Here is a 27,316-nt window from a genome sequence, read left to right on the forward strand (position 1 = left end):
ATCCAGAACCATGTAAAGGCTGGCTGAGTGGAAGTTCTACAACTAGAAGGAAAGAGAAAAGTGCATTGAGACTGGTAGGAGGTGAGTAGGTGTGGAAATGTGGAGGTACGGAGATGCGCGTGAAACGGGCTGGCAACTGGGTGAGCTGTTGTCTTTTTCAATCAGGAGGGAGATACAAGCTCCCAATTGCTCTGAACTCCAGTTCCAGGGGGCGAGACTCTGGGGACCCAGACTCAAATGGGGAGAAACGGGACTGTCTGTCATTGGGACAGGAACGAGAGGGCGGCTCTCTCACAGGGGTGCTTGCAGCGATCATTCTTCCTGCATGGGGCTGCTGGACACAGACACCCCGGGACCTCTCCGAGGCAGAGCAGATTGGCAGCCATTGCGGTTTGCTCCACCCTGATGATTACCTGAGAACCCGCCCCACCCAATTTACAACCCCACCCAAGCTGTGAGCAGAGGCTTTTGCGCATGAATGGCAATCTAAAACCTAACAAACTGCTTCTGGGTCAAAGAGCATCAAAGCTTCCAAAAGAAGTCCTAAGTCTCAACAGCAGCCTGCATTGTTTCACAGCTGGGCCTTGTCTGAGCACTTCCAAACCCCAAACAAAGAAGAGGAATCTGCATATCTCTCTGTTCTTTTATATCTAGAATCCAAGTCTAGAGTCTTCTGGAAAACATCCATGAGAATTTGACCTCTAGATGAGAACTGTTTCAGTGCCAGAGCTTGGCTGTTACACAACTAAACATCTTGTGGGTTTTGTTGGATGGTTTATTCACTATGTGCTTATGGCCTTGGGAGAGTTCCCTTTACAAAAACATTAACTGCATTTATTCTTTGTTCCAAAGTCAAGTCTGGACTGACATCAACCAATCATTCTTGTTCTTCAGGATATTTTCTGTCTGTTGACAAATTTTTAACCTATTGAGGATTTGGTATTCTCCCAAAATATATAAATTGAATTAATCCAATTCCAGACTCCCAAATGATTCCCTGTTTTAACCTTTCTTATATACATGTCTATTGTACTGTTTAACCTAGAAATAAATACTTTAAAAGCAAAAAGGACATGAAATGCAAATAAAAATTTAACAAAAAGAAAAGGAAATGTACAGTAAAAAAATGAAAATTTTACAATTATAAGCAGCAACAGTAGCAAAAAAGTCACAAAAAATATTCACAGCACAATATCCTGAGATTTTAATAGTGGTAAACTGACTCATATTTGAGCATTCTCTCCTTTGTTTGTCACCTGAGAAATGGGTAACTCAACTTACAGGTATCAGCATGAAAGGGTTGTCAGGTTGAGAAGTGAATTGTTCCAGATGGAAGATGTTTGAGAAAAGTAAATTCCACTGCATTTTAGAAATTATGACTGAACTAGTGGCCCAATGCATTAAATTTGTGCAGGCGGGTGTTCCCTCAGCCCAGCCTGCACCCTCTCCAATCAAGGACATCCCTCTTGCAATCTGGGACCACTGATTTCTAACCGCTCACCTGCCTGCCTGCCTGATTGTCCCTAACTGCCTCTGCCTGCTTGCCTGATTGCCCCTAACTCCTATGCCTGCCTGCTTGATCACCCCTAACTGCTCTCCCCTGCCAGCCTGATCTACCCTCTAAGTGCTCTCCCCTGCCAACCTGATCGCCCCAAACTTCCCCTGCCTGCCTGATCACCCCCAACTGCCCTCCCCTGCTGGCCTGATTGCCCCTAACCCCCTGCCAGCCTGATCTCGCCCCCAACTGCCATCCCCTGCCGTCCTGATTGCCCCTAACTGCCTCTGCCTCAGCCCCCACCACCATGGCTTTGTCCAGAAGGAAGTTGGATTTCCTGAAGATGGCTGGTCAACCTGGTTTAATCAGCATATTACCCTTTTATTAGTATAGATAGATTATATAGGATAGAATTTCTCAAATGGTGGGAAAAGCCTTTTTCAGCAGGAGGAGATGCTCTTGGCAGACAAAAAATACATAATCCCTATATCTGGACTGATAGCCAGCCATATGCACTATACTGGCAAACTGGTCATTGAAAAATTGAACCACTTTCTTACACCATACACCAAATAGCTGTTGCCCTTAAAACCCCTCCTCAGCCCCCACCTTAGGTTCTTCCTTCGCAGTTCACCCAGATTAGGTTATGATTGGTCAGTTTCTATGCCAGTCAGCATCAAAAGCTCTGCCTCCTAGGCAACCATTGGCTCCTTGCAGTTCACCCAGATTTGGTTCTGATTGGTCGGTTTCTATGCCAGTCAGTGTCAAAAGCTTCGCCTCCTAGGCAGCCATCTTGTGAGGGCGTGGGGGTTAATTTGCATATTACCTCTTTATTATATAGGATATTTCTTTTCTTTGAAGTAGGAGTTGTCAATTTGGGCATGAGCTCTTATAATATCTCAATAATCCCTTTTTGTTTTCTCGCCCATTTTAATGGTCTCTTCACAAAGGACATGAAGCTTACTGAAAACTCTCCCTTTAAAAAGTAAATCTCTGCTTGATTAACACGTCATTTTGATGTGTCCCATATATTGGTTAAGTCTTAAGATTGACTAACTCTTCTTTTAATGCCTTTACTTCTTTTGCTTTTGAAGATCTTCCTCCTTTGCCTTTATGTCCATCTCATGTTTGGGATGAAGTAAATAAGGGTTTTATTTCTTTCCTCTTAATCCATCTTAATCCTGTCCAGAACTACTCTAAAAAATTGTGATCTGTGATTTTGTGTTTGTTTTATTGATTTTTAGAGAGAGAGAGAGGAAGGGGGTGAGAGAGGAAAAAAACACAGCAATTTGTTGTTCCACTTACTTATGCATTCATTGGTTGCTTCTTGTATGTGCCCTATGTGGAGATTGAACCTACAACCTTGGTGTTGAGATGACATTCTTACATGCTGGCCTACCCAGCTAGGGCTTGATTTTGTGTTTAAGTCAGATCATTTGCTGCATTTGCTCTGTTAAACCCAATAGGCACAATACCCAAATAATGATCTTGTTCAAGGTAGGGCAAACCAAGCCTTTTCTGTCAAGAACCAGAAAGTAAATGTTTTAGGATTTGTGGAACATACAATTCCTGCTGCAAGGACTTGTTTCTGTCATGGTAGCATAAAAACAGCCATAGGAAAATATGTAAATAAATAAATGTAGATGTGTTCTCATTAAACTTTATTATATATAAAAAACAATGTTTGCTGACCCTTGTCCTAAGGTCATTCTCCAAATTCTGGCACAGATTGGACATGCTGAAAGAGATCGTGAATTTCCTATGTCAGTCAAGCCTCCTTGATCTGGAGATAGTTTCCTGCTATTGGCCATCTGTATTAGTTTGCTAGGTGTTTTATAACAAAGTTCAATGAACTGGGCTTTAACCAACCGAAACTTATTATCTTACCATTCTGGAGGCTGTAAGTCCAAAATCACGGTGTTGGGAAGATTTGTTCTTTCTTTTTTTTTAAATGTACTTTATTGATTTTTTTACAGAGAGGAAGGGAGAGAGATAGAGAGTTAGAAACATCGATCAGCTGCCTCCTGCACACACCCTACTGCAGATGTGCCAGCAACCAAGGTACATGCCCTTGACCGGAATCGAACCTGGGACCCTTGAGTCCGCAGGCTGACACTCTATCCACTGAGCCAAACCGGTTAGGGCAGATTTGTTCTTTCTGAATGCTGTGAGGGAAGGATCTGTGCTAGGCTGCTCTACTTGACTTCTAAATGGCTGTCTTCATGTTCACAGATGTTCTCCCTGAATTCTCCTTGTCTGTCTCAAAATTTTCCCCCTTTTATAAGTCATACTGGATTAGAGCCACCCTCATAGCCTCATTTAAACCTGATATATCTATAAAGACTTCATCTCCTATGAGGTCACATTCTGTGGTTCTAGGGGCTAGGACTTTAACACATAAAATTTTTAGGGAACTTCAGTTCAACCCATAATACACTCCTTAAAGGTTTATTTGACCTCAAAAGGTCTAAGAACTCAAGAGTGTTAGCTTTCCATAAATGGGCTGAATTATGTCAATAGTCATTTGACTGGAGGCCTCATCTCCTGACAAAGGTTACAATGTGATTGCTGTAGAAGTTCAAGATCCTGGAAATTAATTTGATTGCTTCTGAGTAACATTTTACCTGCATTAAAAATGTCCATCACTCTAAACTTTATTTGCTTATTCTTTTAGTTTATTTATATGTTCCAAGTCTAACCCAGGAACCAGTTTCATTTATGCAAGATTAAAACAGGAACTATAAAGTAACTAAAAAAGTTTTTTTTTGTTTGTTTTTGCAAATTAAAGAGAAAATATAGAAGCCAATGGTTTGACAAAAAGTAAAGGTGAGTTCTAAAGATATTTAAGTTGACTTGTCTACGTAAATATTTTTAAAAATTAGCTTGTTATTAAAAGTAACTCAAATGATAATGATTTTATTTATCAGATGCCAGTGTGTGTCTTTAATGTATATGTCATTGGGGAACTTCAGTTCAACCCATAATACACTCCTTAAAGGTTTATTTGACCTCAAAAGGTCTAAGATGTGCCAGCAACCAAGTGTATACATATAAACCAACATTAAATGGGAGTGTCAGTGTGAAATAAGTATAAATATTTCCTATCAGAATTGCAGGAATGTAATTCATTCCATATGATTAATGTTTATTGTTGTAATATTATTAGAGATTTCTTATTAGACTAAAAGACTAGTTTGTTAACATATTTTTATCTATTTTTTTAAGTAAATGTTTCTTTTTATAAAAATTAGTTTAAATTGATTTCTTTTTAATTTAGGAATTTCACTTTCTGCTTATTACACACTTCAAAAGTCTAAGATACAACTTGATATAAAGAAGCAAAACTGATTCAAAGCCTAGATCTATGATGTAAGGAAGAGTTGATTTCTCAAAAGTTACCTTGGTAACCATTATTCTGGGATTGGTTGCTGTGACTGCTAGATTTTCATATTTTTTGCTTAAATATGTAGAGGAACCCTAGTCTGTTTGGCTCAGTAGATAGCTTTGCTCTGCAGATTGAAGGGTCCCGGGTTTGATTCTGGTCAAGGGCACATGCCTGGGTTGCAGGCTCAATCACAGTAGGGGGCATGCAAGAGGCAGCCAATCAATGATTCTCTGTCATCATTGATGTTCCTATTTCTCTCTCCCTGTCCTTTCCTCTCTGAAATCAATAAAAACATATATTTTTTAAAAAATGTAGGGGGATTTATATTTAAGAGATCTTTTCCTCCATATAAATATGAAAAAATGAAAACCCATTCATTTAAAGGTCATTGACAAGTAGATTTAGGTGTTTTATTAGAGTGTTCTTTGGTTAGAAATCCTAGGCTAAAATTCCAACATATTATGACTGCTCATTTGAGAAATCTAAGGATTTCACTCTCAAATTTAACAAGAAATAAAAGAAGAAACATGAAAAGAAAGGAAAAGAAAAGACCCTTGTTAAAGATATGCAATGTTTTTACAGATTGGTGAACATGAAATTGTTGCTGATTGTATTGCAATTAGTAACAGGAAGCATAAAGATTCAAGCTGTGTTTGTTTCATTTGTATTTTGACTATTTGGAGTCTTGTTAATATCAAGAAGATTATAAGCACCTAATATGAATTTGTTGGATAAGAGCTAATTGTAAAATTGTTACGATCTAAATGCTTGTGATACTAATGTGCTTGGGTCTTGGTTGTCGTTGTCAATACTGAGTTGAATTTGGTGATTTGGAATACTAATTAAGTAGGGTTGATGTTTATCTCTATAAATCTCTGAGACCATATTCCTCTGAAAAAGTAGGTCCAAATTTTATCAGTAGACAAATAATGTCCAGAAGCAAACTACTGGTCCCAGAACTTATCACTTTTATTAAATGACACATACAGCACTGCATCTCACAATTCCTAAGGACCAATTCTGGGTTTGGTTATTAGAATGAAAAACTAGCTTACAAACATATTCTTCTTTTTGAAAAAATATTTTCAAATAAGTGGTTTTTTCTTTTTTAGTATAATTTCAATTTAATAGTTTTTTTCTCTTTAACTACAAAAACCTATCTTTTGTCTTTTATATTTCAGAGAAGTCTAAGATACAACTTGACCTGGAGGAGCACACTCCACTCTGACACAATAAATGTAACTAAAATTCATTGAGTAGCACTTTAGAATCTGCGAAGTCTGAAATACAAATGTCGGTAGGTTTATCAAAGGGAGAAAACCAAAATCTGAAGTGCCACCAGAATCTGACATTGAATTTTTTATTTTGTTTCCACCTCTGAGAAATTGCTCTTGTCTTGGTTTCAAAGACAGCCTGAAACCCCAAATTATATAGTGTATGGACCCACTATTCCCACATCTGGCCCTTAGAAAATTACTAAGGGCCAGATAAAGAGAGGGTGAGTAAATTACTCTAGTTTTTTTTTTTTTTTTTTCCTATCAGTTTTTTCTGTGATCATCCATGGTAATCACCGGTCAATCCTGTGACAGTGGTGGCAGTTATAACAGCAGCAGCTGCACATACACTCAAACCACTGAGAAAGAAAGCATTTCTCTCTAACCAGAGGAAGGATAGTTCTAAGAACGTAGGAAAATTCTGGTTGCTTTTGTTCTCTGCCCTCTTGCCTTACCAGAAGCAAGTATAGTCACAAGGAGTGAATAACAAAATGTGTACACTATATTTTAGTTTTCTGACCAGAGGAAAATGAAAGTGGGCCTCTGGGAACAGGAAAGTTTTAGGCCTATTGCAAAGAGGGAGCTTAAGAAAATGATCATATAAAGTTATACATAAACTCCTGAGCTCACCCTGAACTATGCTTGAATGTATCTAACCCTAAACAATGTAAGAAAACATTGAGAACTGATCCCAGATTTCACGTTGGTGGCTAAGTGGTCTATGTGCAGGGCAGATCCTTGCAGACTAAACTTATCTGGGTAGACTGGGTGCTAACATAAACCAAAGGAAATGAAAATATCAACATTCACCATAGGATGTAATAAGACACAAAGTCTCATAAGAGAATATTCAAAATATATAGATAAAATTCAAAATTATTCAACATAAGAACTAGAACAATCTCAACATCTCTGACAGGAAAAGAATCAATAAACATCAACCCCAAAATAACACAGCTATTGGAATTATCAGACAAAGATTTTAAGGTAGCTATTATAATACTAATGTATGAGGAAAGTTATTATTTAAATGAATGAAAAATAGAAGTAAAATATTTTAAAAGGAAACAAATTGAAACTTTATAACTTAAAAACATACAATATATAAATTTTTTAGTAATTCCAAGAAGGACTCAAGAGCAGAATGGAAATCGCAGAGAAAAGAATCAATGACCTTGTAGACATAACAATAGCAGTTATCCAATCTCTGCATCAGAGGTTAAAAAACAGAGAGAGAGATTATAAGAAAATGAACATGGCAGTTATGCCAATATACAAAATCATAACATTTGTATCATTGAAATACTAGAAGGAAAGATGAAAGAGTGGGGTGCAATAGGTTTTTAAGAAATCCCAGAGCTACATTTTTTTAAAAAAAGAAAATATGTGGGTAGTTCACAATCTCATACAACTATTAATGCTAAATTTCATTAGCTATTAGGGAAATGCATATAATATCCCAAATAAGATATTACTACACACATTAGAATAAGTTTAAAAAAAGAACAAAAAAAATTAAAAAAGAACAAAAATATGACAATACCAACTGCTAGTAATAATGGGGAACAATAGGCACTCACACATTGCTGACAGCAATGAAAAATGTTTCAGCTAATCTGGAAAACAGATTGACAGCTCCTTCTATTGTTAAAAATGCATTTGTAGTGTGATCCCGCAATCTACTTATAACGTGCTAGACCAGGGGTTGACAAGTTATGGTTTGTGTGCCAATTCTAGCCCACAATTAGTTTCTGTATAGTCTGCAAGCTAAGAATTTTTTTAAGCATGTTTAATTGAAAGAAGGAGGAGGAGAAAAAAAAGATGGAAAAGTCACCATCAGACTGTTATTATGGCTAGAATTCTGGAAATGGTATATAGAAGTTCATTTTCTATTTATTCTTTGTGTATTATACCACTTTGGTTAATAGCTGGTTCTAAATATAATGGTTAAAATTTCAAGATCTCCATTTTTTAAATATAATTCTTCAAGTAGGATGGTTATAAGGTATGTAAACACCATATTTTCCTGAGAATGTGGCTGAATGCCAAGAGGCGGGGTCAGTAATGACAGCAACACCAAGGCAATTAAGGTCCATTCTACAGGTTTGAATATAATATTTATATGTGTTAATCTGAAAGTTTGGACAAGATTTTTAAGTTGTGTGCAAATATCTCCGAATGCAATCTGAAGAGGCCCCAAACGTCCAGGCAATTTTTACTCAATTTCTGCAAGTACAATGTGTTTTCTAATCTGTTTCTGAGAACTTGAATCTATCGTGGAAAGGTGGGATCACGCTCTGCTGAGTCCTGTGATTTGGTGGTTTCTTCTACTAAAACATCATCCCCAGCCCAACCGGCGTGGCTCAGTGGTTGAGCATCGACCTATGAACCAGGAGGTCATGGTTCAATTCCTGGTCAGGGCACATGTCCATGTTGTAGGCTTGTGATCCCATTGTGGGGCGTGCAAGAGGCAGCTGATCAATGATTCTCTCTCACCCCTGATGTTGCTCTCTCTCTCTCTCTCTTCCTCTCTGAAATCAATAAAAGTATATTTGATAAATAAAAATAAAACAACAAAACATCATCCTCTATAAAACTCTTTGATCCTTAGGTGTTTCTTTGATTTGTGTGTGTGTGTGTGTGTGTGTGTGTGTGTGTGTGTGTGTGTGTGTGTATTAATCCTTACCTGAGGATATTTTTCCATTGATTTTTAGGGACAGTGGAAGAGAGAGGGACAGACAGTGAGAAACATTGATGTGAGAGAAACACATTGACTGGTTGCCTCCTGCACGAGCCCTGACCAGGGCCAGGTCGGGGAGGAGCCCTTGATTATAATCAAACCCAGGAACCTTTGTTTCGGGTGCAGGCTGACGCTCTATCCATTGAGCCAAACCGGCTAGAGCTGATCCTTAGGTTTAATGTTTCAGTTACCTTTTTCAAGTTCTCATAACTTGGCAGTAGTTTACTGGCTGTTATCTGAGACCCTAAAATTCATCCAAGCTGTCCTGAGAGTCCCACAAGGCAGGGGAATGACTACCTGAGCCAGAGACTGTGTCATCATCAGGTTCTTCTTCTTTAACCAGAGGGGCTGGAAAGGCTTTCAGACACACAGACACATAATTCTGGCCATACAAAACCCTCAAAGTTTCTCCTGTCTTCCACGCAATCAAAGTCTCCTTCAGAACTTGAAGTTTACCCTTGCAACTCCAGGCACTGAACTAAAAGCTAACCAAACTTGGTTTGATTTGGCAAATTTTCTCTTAAAACGCTCAGCACTTTTCTTACTTATGCCCACCAAGAGTTATTTCTGAACTACTGTGTGTTTTTTTCAGAAATTTCTGAAGCTTCTAATTTTTCTGGTAAAGGACTATTTGAAGGCATCTGAATATTTACTTTCTGTAAAAGAAGGTCACAAGAAACAGCTTTCTCCTATCTAATCTGCAATTGCCTAACTGCTCAATAACATCTAATAATGTTTGCTCTTTGTTTTCTTGCTTGAAGTTAGTTTTTTAACCAGCTTTCTTTTTCATAATGCTGTGTGTGTGTGTGTGTGTGTGTGTGTGTGTGTGTGTGTGTGAGAGAGATCAGTTGTGGCCTTCTACCCATTGCATTTGTTCTGTTTCCTGGTAGAATGGAGGAAACAAAGTCTTTCTCATTATCACTAACAGTATCACTTGGAGTTCTAGTACAACTAGGCTCATACTGCTTCACAAAATGGCCAGGATTGCCAAGATCTGGTGTTTTAATGGCCTTATTGCATAACTGTACTTCTTGTCCAGAACGGCCACTTTGTACTTCTTTTAGCAGATGAAAATCAGGGTGCCTTTCTTCTTCTCGAACCCACACTGCAGTTTTAGGAATTTGTGCTTCACAAAATTTAGATGCTTTATAACAAAGATTGTTGCACAAATACTTTCATAGACTTTATTGGTTTTGGTAGACATGTTATCTCTTTGTTTTGGTACAATTCCTAGCTTCTTGTGACAATAAGGGCTAACCACAGAGCTTGATAATAGAACATTCATCCACGATATTGCTGTAATGAGCCAGTGTGATAAACCTCCCACACTCCTTTAAGAATTCTGTAATATTCTCTTCTACAATATGTAGAGCTTTTCTCTTAAACTCAGACTTCTTTCTCATAGTCTCTTCTAGTTCTGCTTTTCTTTTAGAAGCACCTTGTTTCAAGTACTTGTCTGTGTAGTATCTGCACTAGACTCATCCATGGGGATCCTTGTCGTATGGTCAGTACTGACTCAGGTACCTCCCTCTGAGGTTCCACCTCCCCTAGCTTGGTGCCAGGGGAGCTACAAGGTCCAGGCGCAGAGAGACTAAATTCTTTATTGAATCAGTTCATCTTCTTTCCTTTTTTTTATTTTAAAAGAATAAGCAATAACTTATCCAAGATTGTAATATTCTTAGTTATTTGCTATTGGATATCTGATTAAAACAAATTTTATACCTATCATCAGGATACTAGAGTCAATTCTTTTCTGTTTTTTATTAATCCTTACCTGTGGATATTTTTCCATTGATTTTTTTTTTTTTTTAGACAGAATGGAAGGGAGGAGGAGAGACTGAGAGAGAGAAACATCGATATGAAAGGGACACATTGATTGGTTACCTCCCGCACACCCCCTCAAAGGGTCCGGGATCAAGTGTGCAACCAAGGTACCTACCCTTGACCAGAATTGAACTCTGGACCAACGCTCCAACCACAGAGCCAAACCAGCTAGGTCAGGGTCAATTCTTTAGTACAATTAAATATTTATATGCACAATGCTATCTCTACCTGGGTTCTGATTAATTCATTTCAAAGCTTAGTAAAAGAGTCCTGTGTTGATCTGATATTAACAATTCCCATTGTTAACAATCTAATTCCCATTAGAGTTAAAGGTCTGCAATCAAAGGTCAAAATAACATTCTGTGGCCCTATTTTAGGCTCACTTTACATAATCTAATTTTTCCTTCGCTGTAAGACCTTAAACATTTTTGAGCAACATTTGTCTTTTCCTCATGGAAGAACTATGGCTCTGAAAGACTACTTGCTGCTCAAAATTCACCCAACTATAGAGTTAGAGCCAGGAATTCACAGCAATCTCAGATCACAGTGGATCCCAAGGCAAATATTATGACTTGTTAGTTGTTTGTGCTGCGAATCTATTGAGCTGGGAGTGAGAGAGATGAATTAGGAAGCACGTTTCAAAGCATGTGGAAGAATATGAAAAGGTAATTAATATTTGCTGAATGAAAGTGACTCAACATGAGGATGAAAATTGTGTTAGTTAATAAGTGTTAAGTTCAGTAACAGAAAAAAAAAAATCCGAAATATCATTTTAACTTTCTGTGTACCCCTTTATTTCAACAGTTTTTTATTCCTGGAAATTCAGGGTTGGGTCTTACCTCAAATCCTTAACGCTATTGTATAGAATAAAGGCCTCTTAAGAAAAGAAAGTCAAAGACACCTACCCCCTACTGCATCGCCTCTAGTGTCCAGGAAATAGTCATTGCTCATAAGTGTGTGACTAGACGTGGCCATTATTTAATATCATTCTCCCAGACAACTCAGCCCAACCTGAAGGCACAATGGACCACTTTCTCTCCTCAGTGCTTCTGCCATGTTCTTCCTTCTCTCTATAATACCACCACCCACCCTTACTGGAAAGGTTTTGTTACTATTTCTGTTTGCTTATTTTGTTGTGTCTGCTTTTCTTGTCACTCATGAAAACGAGTAAAATAAATTGTATTTAATTGTGAGGAAATGACAATTTTCAGTAAATGCCATCAAGTTCTAGAGCACTGATTGCTGAGCTAATCATTCTTGCTGCACGCAGAGAAGAAGGCCTGCAGCTCTGTGGCACTCCAGCATCCTGCTCTCATCCCTCAAGCAGCACCTCACCCAGTCTCTCAGGCAGCCCCTGGAGAGCACACTGGGGTAAGGTCACCGGAGCTCACTTGTCTCAACTGAGTCATGGTTATTTGTGAGAGTTTCCACATTGTGTGCTGCATGTCACAGTGCCCCTTCTGTCACTGCGCCCCTTCCTTCCCATCGCTGAAAGAATAGTCTTAGATTTAATGTCCTCATTTTCACACAAAAACAGTTCTTTTCATCCCTTAAGATTCAGATAAAAATGCCCTTTCATTCTAGTACAGTGGTTCTCAACCTTCTGGCCCTTTAAATACAGTTCCTCATGTGGTGACCCAACCATAAATTATTTTCGTTGCTACTTCATAACTGTAATGTTGCTACTGTTATGAATCGTCATGTAAATATCTGATATGCAGGATGGTCTTAGGCGACCTCTGTGAAAGGGTCGTTCAACCGCCAAAGGGGTCGCGATCCACAGGTTGAGAACCGCTGTTCTAGATTCTAGAACAGTGATGACGAACCTTTTGAGCTCGGAGTGTCAGCATTTTGGAAAACCCTAACTTAACTCTGGTGCCATGTCACATATAGAAATTTTTTGATATTTGCAACCATAGTAAAACAAAGACTTATGTTTTTGATATTTATTTTATATATTTAAATGCCATTTAACAAAGAAAAATCAACCAAAAAAATGAGTTCATGTGTCACTTCTGACACGCGTGTCATAGGTTCGCCATCACTGTTCTAGAAAGACCTGGAAGATTTTTCTGCTGTGATCTCAGAACACTTCACTTGCAGCCCCGTTTTATCCAGTCTCATGTAGCTGTCCTTTGTATCCATGTGTTTCTCAATTGATATTCAGCAACTTTAAGTTAGATATAAGGTTTTCTCTTATTTCATCATCCTATAATTCTACAGGGTGCCACCATGTGTTACCTAATAAAGAAGAAGCCAGTTAAGACAGCTATTGACTCAACATCACCCTAAAATCATATTAGCTGATTCTCTTAGGTTATGAATATCCAAAATTGTACCTGCCCCACTTAATCTCAAGAAGAAAGGAAATTAGACTCTATTGTAAAGTATGTGAACCAATTTTGGTGGATTAATTCCATTCAACCTAGTAGCCTCTTTCATTGACGTAAAATAGAGCAAAGCCAAATATGAAAAATTGCTTTATATTTTGATACTGTGCTACCTAGTTGCTGATATATTGATATATATATATTGATTTCAGAGAGGAAAGGAGAGGAGAGAGAGATAGAAACATTAATGATAAGAGGGAATCATTGGTCAACTGCCTCTTGCAGGCTTCCTACTGGGAACTGAGCCTGCAACCCAGGCACATGCAAGGGAAACTAACTGTCACCTCCTGATTCATAGGTCAACACTCAAGCACTGAGCCACACTGGGTGGGCTGTGTTTTGTTGTGTGCTTTTTTTTAAAAAAAAAATTTTTGTTTTTAACAGAACATTTCCCTAACCAAGGACAGAGTCAGTTTACTCCATTATTGTTAATTTTCATTTCTTGGTCATTGATTGTTTTTGTTTGTTTGTTTTGTTTGCTAAGTCTTATTCACATAAAATCCCTCATAATATACCAAATCCCCAAATTGGCAAGTATCATGCTATAAACTCAGTGTTATAAAATCAAAGATATTGTAATAATATACTGAAAAGGAATTGTTTTAAGCTCAAAGTGCTTCGAGAACAAGTAAATGCATCTGCCTATAATTTTCATTCAGTCAATCTATTGTTCAGAGAAGTAGATGACAGTAAAAGCATCCTGTAAGTATTTTGTTCCGAAAAGGAGAGGAAACATAAGGAATCTGAGACTAGGGTAGGCTGACAAGTTGATTTAGTAGCACGGGGAACCTGCTGTTTTTCAGACAATTGCAATGGCTCTATTATATAATGGAACAATGATTTTCAAAGAGTTATGGTAAACACTTGCAGTAACAAAAATAGATTAATAAATTGATTAAGGAAAATAAAACTTTTTCTAGAATTCTCACTTGGCGGGAGATCCTGCCTTTTGGGAATATGAAAATACTCCCTGAAGTGCCTCAGCTTATCTTCTTCATCAAGACGGAGGGCGACCCTCTCATCTGTAGGGAGACATCGAAGTTCAGATGCCACGCGTTGCACTGTGTCAGCTGGTAACTCAAGAGGTAAAGGCTCCATTACAAGTTGTTCTCTAAAAATGAAAACAGAAATGAAAAATAATAAAGCCGCCATAATTTTTTGCAGAAAATTAGCCCTTTGAGTAAAACACCTTATGTTTTGAACTAAGAGCCTCATCTTCCCAACCTCAGAAATAATATTGTTACCTGAACAGCATTAAATTCTGTGCCTGAGTTTTTCTCATGTATCAAACCAAAAAAATAATAGTCCCTTAGGGATGTTGTAAGGTTTGAATTAGGCAATGGTAGTTTCAATAAATGCTCGCTTTTTTTTTTTTATTTTCTGGAAAATGAACCAAATTAGTGACTGTCTAACATATATAAATAACTTCGCCTTTTCCTCTAGATGCCACACTAGAAGGTAACAGTTAAAGATGCTTTTGGGAAAGTGTAGGGAACAGCACCCCACCTGCTTATCCCTCCCCTATCCCACCTGCAGTAGCCCACCTTAGTGATTCTTTGATGATAGTTTTAACACTACGGAGATATATACAATATAACCTTAACAAATTCTTTACTGCGAATGAAATGATGTTGATAAAAAAGGTGCTTTACTTTAAATAATATTGGTATTTTTTTGGTATATGAAGACCAAATAGGTCTACTTCCTGCTGATAATGAGAAACGTCTCTTTCACTAGTATAGATAACAAAACAGGACTTTGTGGTGTTTCTTGAAACCACATTTGACTCCTTTTAATCATCACTGAACACTCCCCACCTTTTTGGAAAGAAAACTTAATCTTTCTGAAGGGGATAAATAACAATGAACATTTAGATACATTTAAACTTCACACAAATTTTATGTTTTCTATATTTCTCAAAATTTTAGTTTTTTGAAATTGAGTAGAATAGTCTTTGAGAAAAAAAGTGTTTTTTCCTCAGGCCAGTTTGATTTATCTATTTACACTTTTGCCTGGCTTTGCTTCTATATCCCTCCATTCACTTTCTTTTTCAATAAATATTCATTGAGTGCCTATCATGTTGCACCATGCACTGGTGGAACAGCAATTTATAAGATAGTATATAAGTAGTAACTCTTGTGGAGTTTACATTTTAGGAGGCAGAATGAAAAATAATTAAATTGTATAATAGCAGTTAGTTTCAAGATCTATGAGTAATCGGATAGAAAGTCACTGGGGTATGGAATAGTTAGTTATTGGGAGCTCAAATACCTCTTTAGGGCAAGGCTATAGAGTCACTTCTGAATCATGTTATGGAGAAGAGCTGGACCTGGAGGAAGATAATAGCAAGTGCAAAGGCCCTGAGGACTTGACCTGTTCAACTAATGGACTAAGAGAACTAAGGGGAGGGAGAAACTATGATGCAAGAGAGACACTGGCAGAAATTATTTATGAAGAACTTGGAAGGCCAGAAAGTTTAGATATTTTTCTCAGTTAAATGAGAAAACATTGGAATGTCTTGAGTAGAAAAATGATATGATATCATTTTGCATTAAATAAAAATCACTTTTTCTGCTCTCTGGTGAATTATTGTTTAACTGAGAGGTAAATTTAGGCTATTTTAACAGTTCAGGGGATAATAACAGTAGCTTAAATGTGGGGAGGGGAAAGGTAGCAAGAAATATCTGGATTTAATAATAAAATTCTGGGACAAAAATCTAGAAAATCTATGGTAAAGACAGGAAAGTAGATAACTTTAAGCTTTGGGAGAAATTCCTAAAGAAATACCCAGGGAAGAAACATTGTGAGGAGAAAAATCAGAGTTCTATTTAGAACATGTTAAGTTTGAGATAAATACTGACCATCCAAGAAATTATCAATCTGGCTCTTGAATATTTAAGCTCAAGGGAAAATCGGATCAGAAGACATATGTTTGATATTTTTTAACCCATAGAGTGTAGTTAAGACCTAAAATTCCTAGGCACCAACCTAAACAAACATAGATAAGGCTCTAGAATAACAATTGAGTTATCTTTCTTCCACTCTTCACTCTCCTTCCTCTTATCCCAACACACACAGTGTTAGGCAATAAAGAATGCCATGTCTGAGTTTATACAATGCTAGTAAAACAAACATTCTTCCTGTCCTCTAAGCTTACATTCTTCTGCTTACTTGACCTCTTCCTTTCTCAGATGCCAATGGTCCCCCTGATGAGCCATCCTTTATGTTCCCAGATAAGGGTACTAAGTTTCACCTGACATTGTTTTTAGTTTTGATACCAGTAATGCCTTTCAGTTGCTGCAGTTCATGCTTTTGAACAAAACCCGATGATTTCTCCATTGATCTTGATGGTTCTTTCAATATCTGACCATATAAATTATTTGCTCTCTTCATGAAATTTTCTCTCTGTGATTTTCCTTATGCCATTCCTATCCCCCAAAATGTTCCACTTCCTCTTGTACATATTCAGGTCCTAGTCCTCTTCCAATGTTCTAGCTCCAATGGGCCTTTTTCTTGAGGTCTGCCATGGTGTCTCAGCTAAAATAGCCTTTCCTCCTCTGAACACCTATAAAACTTATGAGCACACATCTAGTAATAAACAATACATTCTGTCAGGTACTGTATTTATTTAGATATATATGTGGATGGGAAAGATCAAATATGCTTGTCGTGCTGACAACTTGATTCTAAATGGGTCTCTACCTCTATTTTTCTGATGAAAGAAACTGCTTTCTGGGTAGAGATGACTATAATTCTGCCACTTGACATTATCAATGGCCTGGTCATTATTAATTAGACCTCTCCTGGACACTTGAGCCACTAAAGACAATGGTTTCGTCAATGGCCTGTGAATGATTGGCTGTGAAAGCTCTGTCCAAACAATCATGACAGTGTTTAGCCGAGCATGTAATCAAATTCATTCAGGAATGAGCTGTGAGATATAGTTCTTCAGTCAGTTAGAAACAGGAGCAAAATTTAAAAGAATCAGAGGGAGAAGCAATAAAGTGGTAGAGTATAGAAGGTGTATTGTCATGGATGAGTCATTTTTGAGAGTCATACAGAACAAATGATTGTTAAAGCACAAAGTGATTTCAATAGTAAGAATCTGTTAAAAAATAGTTGGGGATGGAGCAGCTATTGTTCTTGAGAGCATGATAGGACAAGTCAGTCTGGAGACTCATTGAATCCTTCCATGCAACAAAGGATGTGGAAGGCCTGGGAGGCTGCCTGCCTTGCTGTTCTGAAAACCCCATGAACTGTGTTTCTACCTTACTATCAAGTGTGTCTTACTATAACCCATTACTTAGGGCAGCTTGATTTAGTTGCTGGTCTACCTACTGAACTGTATTCTACTGTCGGGGGTGGGGGAGGAAGAGAGGGGCTGAATCTTATCTTTATAGTCACCCTATTATTGAGCAGTGCCTTTTAGATAGAATTTTCCTCTAAATTGGCAGTTTAATAAGAATACACAAAATAGCTGGGTGAATTATTTGATGTGACAAATTACATGTTACTAGAGTGTCTCCCTCTCCTATTCCAACTACATGGGGATAGAGAAGCACTTCGATGAGACTCAGAAATACTTTTAAGAGAGCTTGTCTTATATTTGTGACTTTCTTTGGAATCAGCATTTTGAGGGTTCATTGGGGCTAACTTAAAACTCTAAATGAGGTTCCTAAATTAATATACAGATTATTTTGTTACCATTATATCCCAGTAAAATTCAACTTTCCTTATTTAAAAAAATATTAATATTCATTCATTAGCCTCTTTATAGTTGTTTTTTATTCAGTCCTTTTAATAATCCTGAAGGATCAGTATAATTTCCCCCATTTGAGGACTAAACTCTGGAATAAAGAGAGTAAAAACAGAAACAGAAAGGTAATAAAGCTTATTCTGTGGACTCACACTTTGTCTGAGCAGCTGAGTCATTGGTGCTGCCTGCATCATGGCATGTGTGTGGGATATGCAGAGCAAAATTCCTGCCTAAAGACTTGAACCTTTCACTTTATTTTTACATGCCTCTTGCTCCCTAATTTATTGTTATTATTTACTATTTCTTTAGTCCATTCCCTTTACCTCTCTTTACTTCTTGTTTCAACTTTGTACTCAGTCTACAAAGCATCACAGGATTTGAATCCATCTACTCTTTTTAAATTATCATTTTATTGATTGATTTTAGAGAGAGAGAGAGAAGAAGGGGGGAGAGAGAGAGAGAGAGAGAGAGAGAGAGAGAGAGAGAGAGAGAGAGAGAAAGAGAGAGAAACATCAATTTGTTGTTCTACTTATTTATGTATTCACTGGTTAACTGTTGCATGTGCCATGACCAAGGATTAAACCCACAACCTTGGCATATAGAGATGATGCTCTAATCAACTTAGCTACACTTCCAGGGTTCCATCAATTCTTTGTAATCAACCCTTTGCATTCAATGCCGTGATACCACCGTGCCCTTATTACAAAGAAGCAATTTATTAACTCACTACAGACCCGGTGCATGAAAATTTGTGCACTCTGGGGAGTCCCTCAGCCCAGCCTGCACCTTCTCATGGTTCAGGGCACCTCAGGTGATGCCCATCTGCCAGCTTACACCCGTTCCCTGGGGGATGGGGCCTAAGCTGGCAGTCAGACATCCCTCTGGCAGCCTGGGAGCCCTTTGGGGATGTACACCTGCCAGCTTAGGCACACTCCCCACAGTCAGACATCCTTATTGCTGCCAAGGAGGTGGGAGAAGCTCCCACCAGCACTGCTGCACTTGCAGCTGTCAGCCCAGCTTGTGGCTGAGTGGAGCTCCCCCTGTAGGAGCACTTTGACCACCAGGGGTTAGCTCCTGCATTGAGCATCTGTCCCTGGTGGTCAGTGTGCATCATAGTGGCTTGTAATTCCTAGTTATTCCACCATTAGGAACATATTACCCTTTTTAAAATATAGGATAATAACTGCTGCTTAATTCTGCATTGAACCCACCAGCTAAGAAAATTAGTGCTTTGTAAACCACAATTTTATGCTTTGTTTAAGTTGACTTTTGCAAATAAATTGACATGCTGTTATTTTGAAATAAATTCAATTCAAGTTAAACAGAACTCCAATCTTATGTTTTACATTTTTAGTACTGATTTTATGAAGAAGGTGGAAATATATACAGATGGTCTCAGGCAAGTCACCTAACCTTTTTGTATTGCAATGTTATATAAAACTAAGTTAAATATTACTTTCTTCAGAGAATCATGATTAAAATAAAATTAGTGAAATACTTTATAAAAAGATAAAATATATTCTTGTAATATATTTCAATATTAATACTTTGTGATGAAAATTGCCACTTTACCCTCAACTTAGCTTCTGCAATTTTGTAAATCTTATTTTCACAATATTATTTAGACAGCTAAAACTTCATAGCTAAAAAATTTATGATCATAACAATTGTTGTTTCTATGCAGTTTGGAGCTCAGGATCTTCTCGTCACCCATGGGTCTAAAGTTAAACAGTTAACTAGATGATATGAGTACCCTGTGGTTAATCTTTACAGCGTTTCAGGTATCACGCCTGAAATGAGCAAATTGCACGTGTGGGTTCAAAGTTTGGAAACTGCTAAGCAAATTATAAAGTGTGTAGCTTTTCATTGTGAAAGAGGGAAAGAAAATGTTACTTATTTATTTTTAATTGAATATATTGGGGTTACATTGGTTAATGACATTATATAAGTTTAAGTGTACAATTCTATAATACATCATCTGTATATTGTATTGTGTACTCACCACCCCAAGTCATGTCTCTTTCTGTCACCATTTATTCCTCTTTTACCCTCTCCTGCCTCCTGCAACCCCCATTTTCTCCTGGTAATGACTGTACTGTTGTCTGTCCATGAGGATTTGTTTGTGTGGGGGTTTTTTTTGTTGTTGTTCTCTTTTTCCTTTTAATCTTTATTGTTGAAAGTATTAGATAGGTCCTCCTGGGGGGAAATGTTATTTAATATATGTTCATAGAGCAACAGTCTTTAGCCCTATCACTGTTTGAGAAATGAATGACATCACTCTGTCACAAGTGCATATTTCATATCTAAGATTATATTAATTACATGCTGATCTTCACATTAATAAGATTAATGCATTTACTCCAATTTACTACTTAAATAACACCCCACCTTTTTAAAAATAAAAGCAGGAATGAAAAAGATACAAACTAAAAACACTTCTTGCTATGTAGAAAAAATGTATCAACTTTCTATTCTTAGGCAAATATTTCATAAAACGAAACAGAAGCAGCCTGTTTAATAATAGACATTTTCACTTCTCTAAATAAATATTTAATGACTAAAGTACCACAAGACAACTACAGAGTTAGCAGAAAACAAAAAACTTACAGCTTATTGAATGAATTTTGATCTAATTTTGCCATTTAAACTTAAGTAACTAGAGGAGTAACTTTATTAATCATAAGTAATAATCTTTTAGTACGTGAATTCAATGAACTATTGACATGAATTCTTTTTCACTACATTGGTAAAGATCTCTCTTCATTTGACACAAAATTTTACAAACTGTAGAAATGATCTCTGGAATTTTAAAGGAACAGCCATTAAGGAATTCCACTACTTATATGAATATAATTTAGGGGGGGGGGGGCGGGAAGGAAAAAGAACCTGGCAAAAGAAGCTTCTAAAGCATCATGACAAGGATATTAGAAGAAAAAATATCCCTTTGGAAAAATCACTGAATATATATTTGTGTACAAAGTATATACCAGTGTCTCAATGCTTACCGGCAATCTGATGGGGTTTGTTCACAGCTCCCGGTGTTTTTTAAAGACACACACACCAAACAAAGCTCTTAAGAGTTCCTTACAGACTTCTAGACCAGACCTCAGAGAGAAATTCAAGGCACTTCTGCTCAGCCTCCACCTTGTGGGGAATTTATGAGTTTATTTTAGTTCCACCCCATCTAAGCGATTGTAAATCTCCAGTCACAGATAAACACGTAAGCAAAATGCTGCTTTTGCTTTCTGTTTCAAATACTACGAGTTCTGCCCCGGACTCTTTCCTAAAAGCAGCTCTGCCCTTTAGACTCCAGCAAACACTTCCTTGCCCTCAAACTAGACAGATCTCTGGGCCTGTGAGTTATATCCTATCCTAATATATATAAAAAGCTAGGTGCCATCATGACCAAATAGGCAATTGGTCACCATGAAGTGCATGGAGCACCTCTCGGTCCCCCACCTCCCATGGCCCCCAAGCTGGTCACCATGAGGGGGTGGCTAGCGGCCGGGTGGGACTGGGGACTGTTGAGCGGCAGTGAGGGCTGCTTGACGGGGGGTGGCCGTGAGATTAGCAGAGCAGTCACCCAGAGGGCAGCAAGTTTCGCGAAGCAGTCTTGGGACAGGGGAGTTTCGAGGAGCAGTCACAAGGTGCGGGGAGGGGGGACTTTTGTGGAGCTTCCAGCGGCAAGCTCCATGGGGTGACAGCAAGCTTCGCTAACAGTCCAGGAGCAGGGGGAGCCTTGCAGAGCAGCTGTAGGATTCTCCAAGTGTCCTGGGGCGGGGAACTTCATGTAGCATCGCAAGGTGGCAAAGGCCATGCAACCGAGGCCAGGCTAGGCCTCGGGACCCTAACTGCACACGATTTCATGTGCACTGGGCCTCTATTACTTATTACTAATCTACACTAATAAAAGAGAAACATGGTAATTGGAGTACACCGCTACCCTTCCCATTGGCTAATCCCCCTGTCACTCACAGAGTAGGGCAGAGATATGCAAATTAACTGGCAGCCAAGATGGCAGCCGGCAGCCAGGCAGCTGATGCGAACAGGGAGGCTTGCTTGCTTCAGTGACGGAGGACTCCAACGTTCCCCGCCTGACTTGCCGGCCTCTCAGCTGCAACTCTCAGCAACTATGTTGCGAATAAAGAAGCTAAAAAAACCCCCCAGAAACCTGCTTTACTCAGCGGAGCTTCAGCCAGCCGGACCGCAACATTGTATCAAATACAGATGGTAAACAAAGGCCAGAAACCTGTTTTCAGCAGCCGAGGCCTCAGAGCTTAAGCTGGCCCAGAATAAAAAAAAAAAAAGAAAAGAAAAAAAGGAGCGGTTGGGAGCTTCAGTCACCCGTCAGCCTGAAAACAGCCCTCAGCCCCTCACCCAGACTGGCCAGGCACCCCAGTGGGGACCGCCACCCTGAAGAGTGTGTGACCAGCTGCAAACAGCCATCATCCCCTCATCCAGGCTGGCCAGGCACCCCAGTGGGGACCCCCACCCTGAAGGGTGTGTGACCAGCTGCAAACAGCCATCATCCCCTCACCCACACTGGCCAGGCACCCCAGTGGGGACCCCCACCCTGATCCAGGACATCCTTCAGGGCAAACCAGCCAGCCCCACCCATGCACCAGACCTCTACCCTATATAGTAAAAGGGTAATATGCCTCCCGGCACCAGGATCAGCGTGACAGGGGGCAGCGCCCAAACCCCCTGATCGCCCTGCAGCTCTGTGTGTGACAAGGGGCGGGGCCCCAACCCCCCTACCCCCCACGGGCCCTGCTTTGTGTGTGATGGGGTAGAGCCATAACCTCCCCATCCGCCCTGCCCTGAGTGTGACAGTGGCGGCGCCCCAACCCCCTGATCGGCCCTGCTCTGTGGGTGATAGAGGGCGGCGCCCCAAACCCCTGATCCACCCTGCCCTGAGTGTGACAGGGGGCGGTGCCCCAACTCCCCTATCTGCCCTACTCCGTGAGTGACAGGGGGGAACTCCCCAACCCCCTGATTGACCCTGCTCTGTGCATGACAGGGTATGGAGCCCCAACCCCCCTGATGGGCCCTGCTCTGTGTGTGACAGGGGGCAGCGCCCCAACTCCCCAATCGGCCCTGCTCTGAGCCCGACCAGGGGCTGCACCTAGGGATTGGGCCTGCCCTCTGCCACCCGGGAGCAGGCCTAAGCCAGCAGGTCGTTATCTCCTGAGGGGTCCCAGACTGCAAAAGGGCACAGGCCGGTCTGAGGGACCCCCCCTTCCCCCGAGTGCACAAATTTTTGTGCACCGGGCCTCTAGTAAATAATAAGTAGGGTATCCTCATTTGTGTGTGAGCTGAACTAAGGAGTTTGTCCAGGAGCCAAATCCCAAAATTTGCATCCCTTCCTTGCTTTAGGCTTTGGTAGATTAAGGACTAGAGAAAATTTCTTTCCCAACTCTGCAGATAAGGGAACTTGGACCATTGAGGCAGAAACCCACTGTTAAAATGCATTGTGAGCTTCCATGTTGAAGGCAGCGTTTGACATTTAATGGATAAACATTTTAGTCAAACATTTAAAATAGGTTCTAAATATACTTTATTGCCAGTGTGTGTGTGTGTGTGTGTGTGTGTGTGTGTGTGTGTGTGTGTGTTTTAGAAACTCCTAGATCATAAATCTAGACAGTCAACAAGACAATCAAGGACGAAAAAGAGTTTCAAATCATGTTGAAAGTGTTGGGGTAGAAATAGAATATTGGGGACTAGCTGTAGTTATGGGAAATATTAATCATGCTCCGTTAACCATGACTGCCTTGTGTTTGTTAAAGAAAGGACATTCTAACCTGGCTGGGAGTTATATGCCTTCAGAACCTGGGAGTCAACCTTGGACCTGGGAGTCAACCTTTGAATGTTGTCCTTTCTCATTCAAGAACTGCCTATTACCATGGAAAGATTAGCAACCTTGTTGCCCAAAAAATGGAGTCTCACCCCAGCCTGAATTGCCTACTTCCCCATTCCTGTAATCCCTGCTTCCCCTGTGTCATTCTTGTTCTACCCTAATTAAGCAGCTGGCTTATGGGGGGCTGTAGAGCAGATTTTTGTGGATGACCTGCTGCTCCGCCAGCAGTATTGGAATAACTGCTCATATATGAATCAACCCTGTCTGCTTAATTGGCTTAAGTAGTGACAGGCAGCACAGGCCCATTGATTATCCAGCTACAAAAGTTGCCTACGAAACTTTGATCTTTTGAAGAATGCCCTTTTAGTTATAAAAACCAAGATCAAAGAGTTTCAGAATTAAGAACAAAGATAGAAAGTAAACCTGCATAATTGAATCACTTGTACACCTAAGCCTTGTTGAGCTCCTAGAACATACCAGGTAAAGCAATTTTTTATTCAACCATATATATCATGTGTTTGCTATATAACCCTGGACAATCCAACTAACTCATGCTAAGACTCAGTACCACACCTTACAAAAGGACACATGAAAGTACCTTTCCTCACAATATTACTAATATACACTGAGTGGCCAGATTATTATTACCACCTGATGTTTGTAGGCAAATTAGCCGTATACTGCATTGTATGGGATATGGAAGCTGAAGGCCTGTTCGAACACCTTTGCTGTCTGCAGTTACCAAGACAAAATGTCTCCAATTTGCATAGGAATACAAGGATTGGACAGTCGAGCATTGGAAAAAAGTCATGTGGTCCGATGAATCACGTTTCCAGTTGCATCATGCAGATGGCAGAGTGAGAATTTGATGGAAACAGCATGAAAGCATGCACCCCACATGCATGAGTACAACCCTTTCAAGCTGGTGGGGCAGTGTTTTGGTTTGGGGCATGTTTTCCTGGCATGATTTGGGCCCTTTAATTCATGTGGAACAACGTCTGAATAGCACAACATACCTAAGTGTCATTGCTGATCAAGTTCATCCTATCATGTTGATGGCGTATCCTAATGGAGATGGCTTCTTCCAACAAGACAATGTGCCATGCCACGGTGCTCATATTGTGCAGGAGTGGTTTCAAGAACATGAGGGAGACTTTACCTTGCTTGAGATCAATCCAATCTCAATCACCAGATCTCAATCCAATTGAGCATTTGTGGGACGAAGTTAAAAGAGCCATCAGGCAGCTGGTTCCACAACCATCAAATCTCACAGAACTGGACAGTGCTATTCATCAGGCATGGTGTCATATTCCTCGCATCACCTTTCAACATCTCATGGAGTCAATGCCAAGAAGAATTGCCTCAGTATTGAAGGCAAAAGGTGGCCTAACGAAGTACTGCTGGGGTGGTCATAATAATCTGGCCACTCATAATAATATATATCCCACGTTCAAAGGCTGTTAAATTGCATTGTTTACCCATATCTTCAGAAAAAAATCACTTCTACTGTCATGGTAAAACAACCTGCTTCCCTATTTATATGGTCTGGCCCTCTAGCAACTTCAGTGTGAAATTATAGCTAATTTGCCCACAAACGTCAGATGGTCATAATAATCTGGCCACTCAGTGCATGTATAGCCAAAGTACCAAGACATGTAAGACAGTGAATAGCCCTTTCTTTTTTTTTTTTTAAATTAACCAGTCTGAAAGTGCTGGGTGCCCTCCCAACTCTAAAGGAAGAGGAGAAAACACATGCAACTTTTTAAAATTGATTTTTCAGAGAGAAGAAGGGAGAGAGAGAGATTGTTTGTCTCCTGCAGTCATGGAACCAGGAATCAGACCAGGAAACTAGGTACATTTCCTAAAGGGATCAAACCAGCCACTGCCTGGTATATGGGAGTGATGCAGAATTTTTAGACTGGAACACCCGGTATTCCCCTGGACTGGAACCTGGATTCTTTGTCTGCCAGAGTCAAAGGATGAATCCACAGACAGAAGGTGGTATAGCAAAATGGAAATGTATTAAAGAACAAGTACAGACTCCCACGTGGGGAGGGGGAAAGAGTCCCCCAGAATGGATTCCCACCTAGGGAAGAGTCCCACTGAGTTCCTTTTCCCTATGGCTTATAAAGGCTGCAGATCCTGGTGCCTTGATATCCCCTCTGATTGGTCACTATTCCATTAAACTGGTTACTATAGTAGCTCCTGGGCTCAAAGGTCAACCTCACATGGGACACGTGAAGTTCTCCCTCCCTCCCCCTCCTTCTTTATTGTTCTCCTTTTTCCTTTGGGTTTTCTTTTTTTTCTTCTGGATGAAGGGCTTCTTTCCCTTTATTTTGTAAATATAGACCTTTTGCTGTTCCCAGCTCCCTCATTCTATGGAAATATACCTGTTGCAGCTTTTCAGCTTCCTTATTCTATGGAAATATACCTTCTGCTGCTCTGCAGCCCCGTGCTTCCTCCATGGTCCCTTTAATCTCCAAAATTTCTAAAATTTCCTAAAACCTGTTTTTTTCACCCCCTAAAATTCCTGTTTCGGGAGGAGGCTCCAAACAACTGAGCCACACTGACCAGGGCCACAAGCAATTACTTTAATACAAGTAATTAAATAGTAAGAAAAAATGTTTCATCTTATAAATCCTATTATAATAATCCTCTGGAGTAAATACAGTATCCTCATTTTGTTAAACTGGAAATGCAAAACTTTAAATCTAGTCAGGTTGTCTTAAAATTTGTACCTTTTTTACTCTTTCTCTTCCTTTCTTCTTTTTCTTCTTCTTCTTCTTCTTCTTCTTCTTCTTCTTCTTCTTCTTCTTCTTCTTCTTCTTCTTCTTCTTCTCCTCCTCCTCCTCCTCCTCCTCCTCCTCCTCCTCCTCTTCCTCTTCCTCTTCCTCCTCCTCCTTTTATTCTTATTCTTTTTGTAATGATGCAAGAACTTTGGAGGATTTGCCAATATCTAGGAAGTGAGCTTGAGGATGGAGTCTGTCATTGGTAGAAGAACTACACTCCTTTGTTACTGACTACGGATATAAAAATAGAGATAGACATCTACATAATAAGTTCTTGCTTTCACATTGTTTCTTCCAAAATTTTTTGATAATGATGTTAAAAACCATTCCATCAGAATATTATCTTGAAAAATATTATTTAACATAGTCACTTTTAAAGAACTTGCTTGGAGTTATAGGCTATTCTCATATTTCTTATATTGTGTTTTTTTTAATTTGTTACCTTCATAAATTAAAAAAAGAAAATATTCATTATATTCATTTTATTTTATTTTATTTTATTTTATTTTATTTATTTTATTTTTGTTAATCCTCACCTGTCGATATTTTTCCATTGATTTGCAGAGTGTGGAAGGAAGGGAGAGAGACAGAAAGAGAAAAGCATCAGTGTAAGAGAGACACATTAATTGGTTGCCTCTGGCACACACCCTGGTCAGGGCCAGGGATCGAGCCTGCAACCTAGGTATCTGCCCTTGACTGGAATTAAACCCGGAACCCTTCAGTCCACAGGCTGACACTCTATCCACTGAGCTAAACCCACTAGGGCTCATTACATTCTTTGAACTAGGTACAAAACTAAATGTCAG

The 27,316-nt window shown here is 39.4% G+C and overlaps 1 protein-coding gene and 1 pseudogene across 2 annotated transcripts in view; both read right to left on the bottom strand.

Annotated features, from left to right (window-relative positions):
* Positions 1-21,024, bottom strand: part of KYNU (kynureninase) — a 107,203-nt gene extending 86,179 nt beyond the window's left edge. The window contains exons 1-3 of one of the 2 annotated variants that reach the window (XM_036320769.1): positions 20,870-21,016; positions 19,867-20,060; positions 14,038-14,219 (exon numbers count right to left, since the gene is read on the bottom strand). In XM_036320769.1, coding sequence (XP_036176662.1) covers positions 14,038-14,206 — 169 coding nt within the window. In that variant the 5' untranslated portion in view covers positions 14,207-14,219; positions 19,867-20,060; positions 20,870-21,016. Of the gene's footprint in view, positions 1-14,037; positions 14,220-19,866; positions 20,061-20,869 lie in introns of both variants that reach the window. The other variant, XM_036320768.1, reaches the window with a different exon arrangement.
* LOC118661444 lies at positions 8,076-12,127 on the bottom strand (annotated as a pseudogene).
* Positions 21,025-27,316: the final 6,292 nt, after the last annotated feature.

Source organism: Myotis myotis, unplaced genomic scaffold (assembly GCF_014108235.1).
Source record: "Myotis myotis isolate mMyoMyo1 unplaced genomic scaffold, mMyoMyo1.p scaffold_m19_p_8, whole genome shotgun sequence".
Taxonomy (NCBI): domain Eukaryota; kingdom Metazoa; phylum Chordata; class Mammalia; order Chiroptera; family Vespertilionidae; genus Myotis; species Myotis myotis.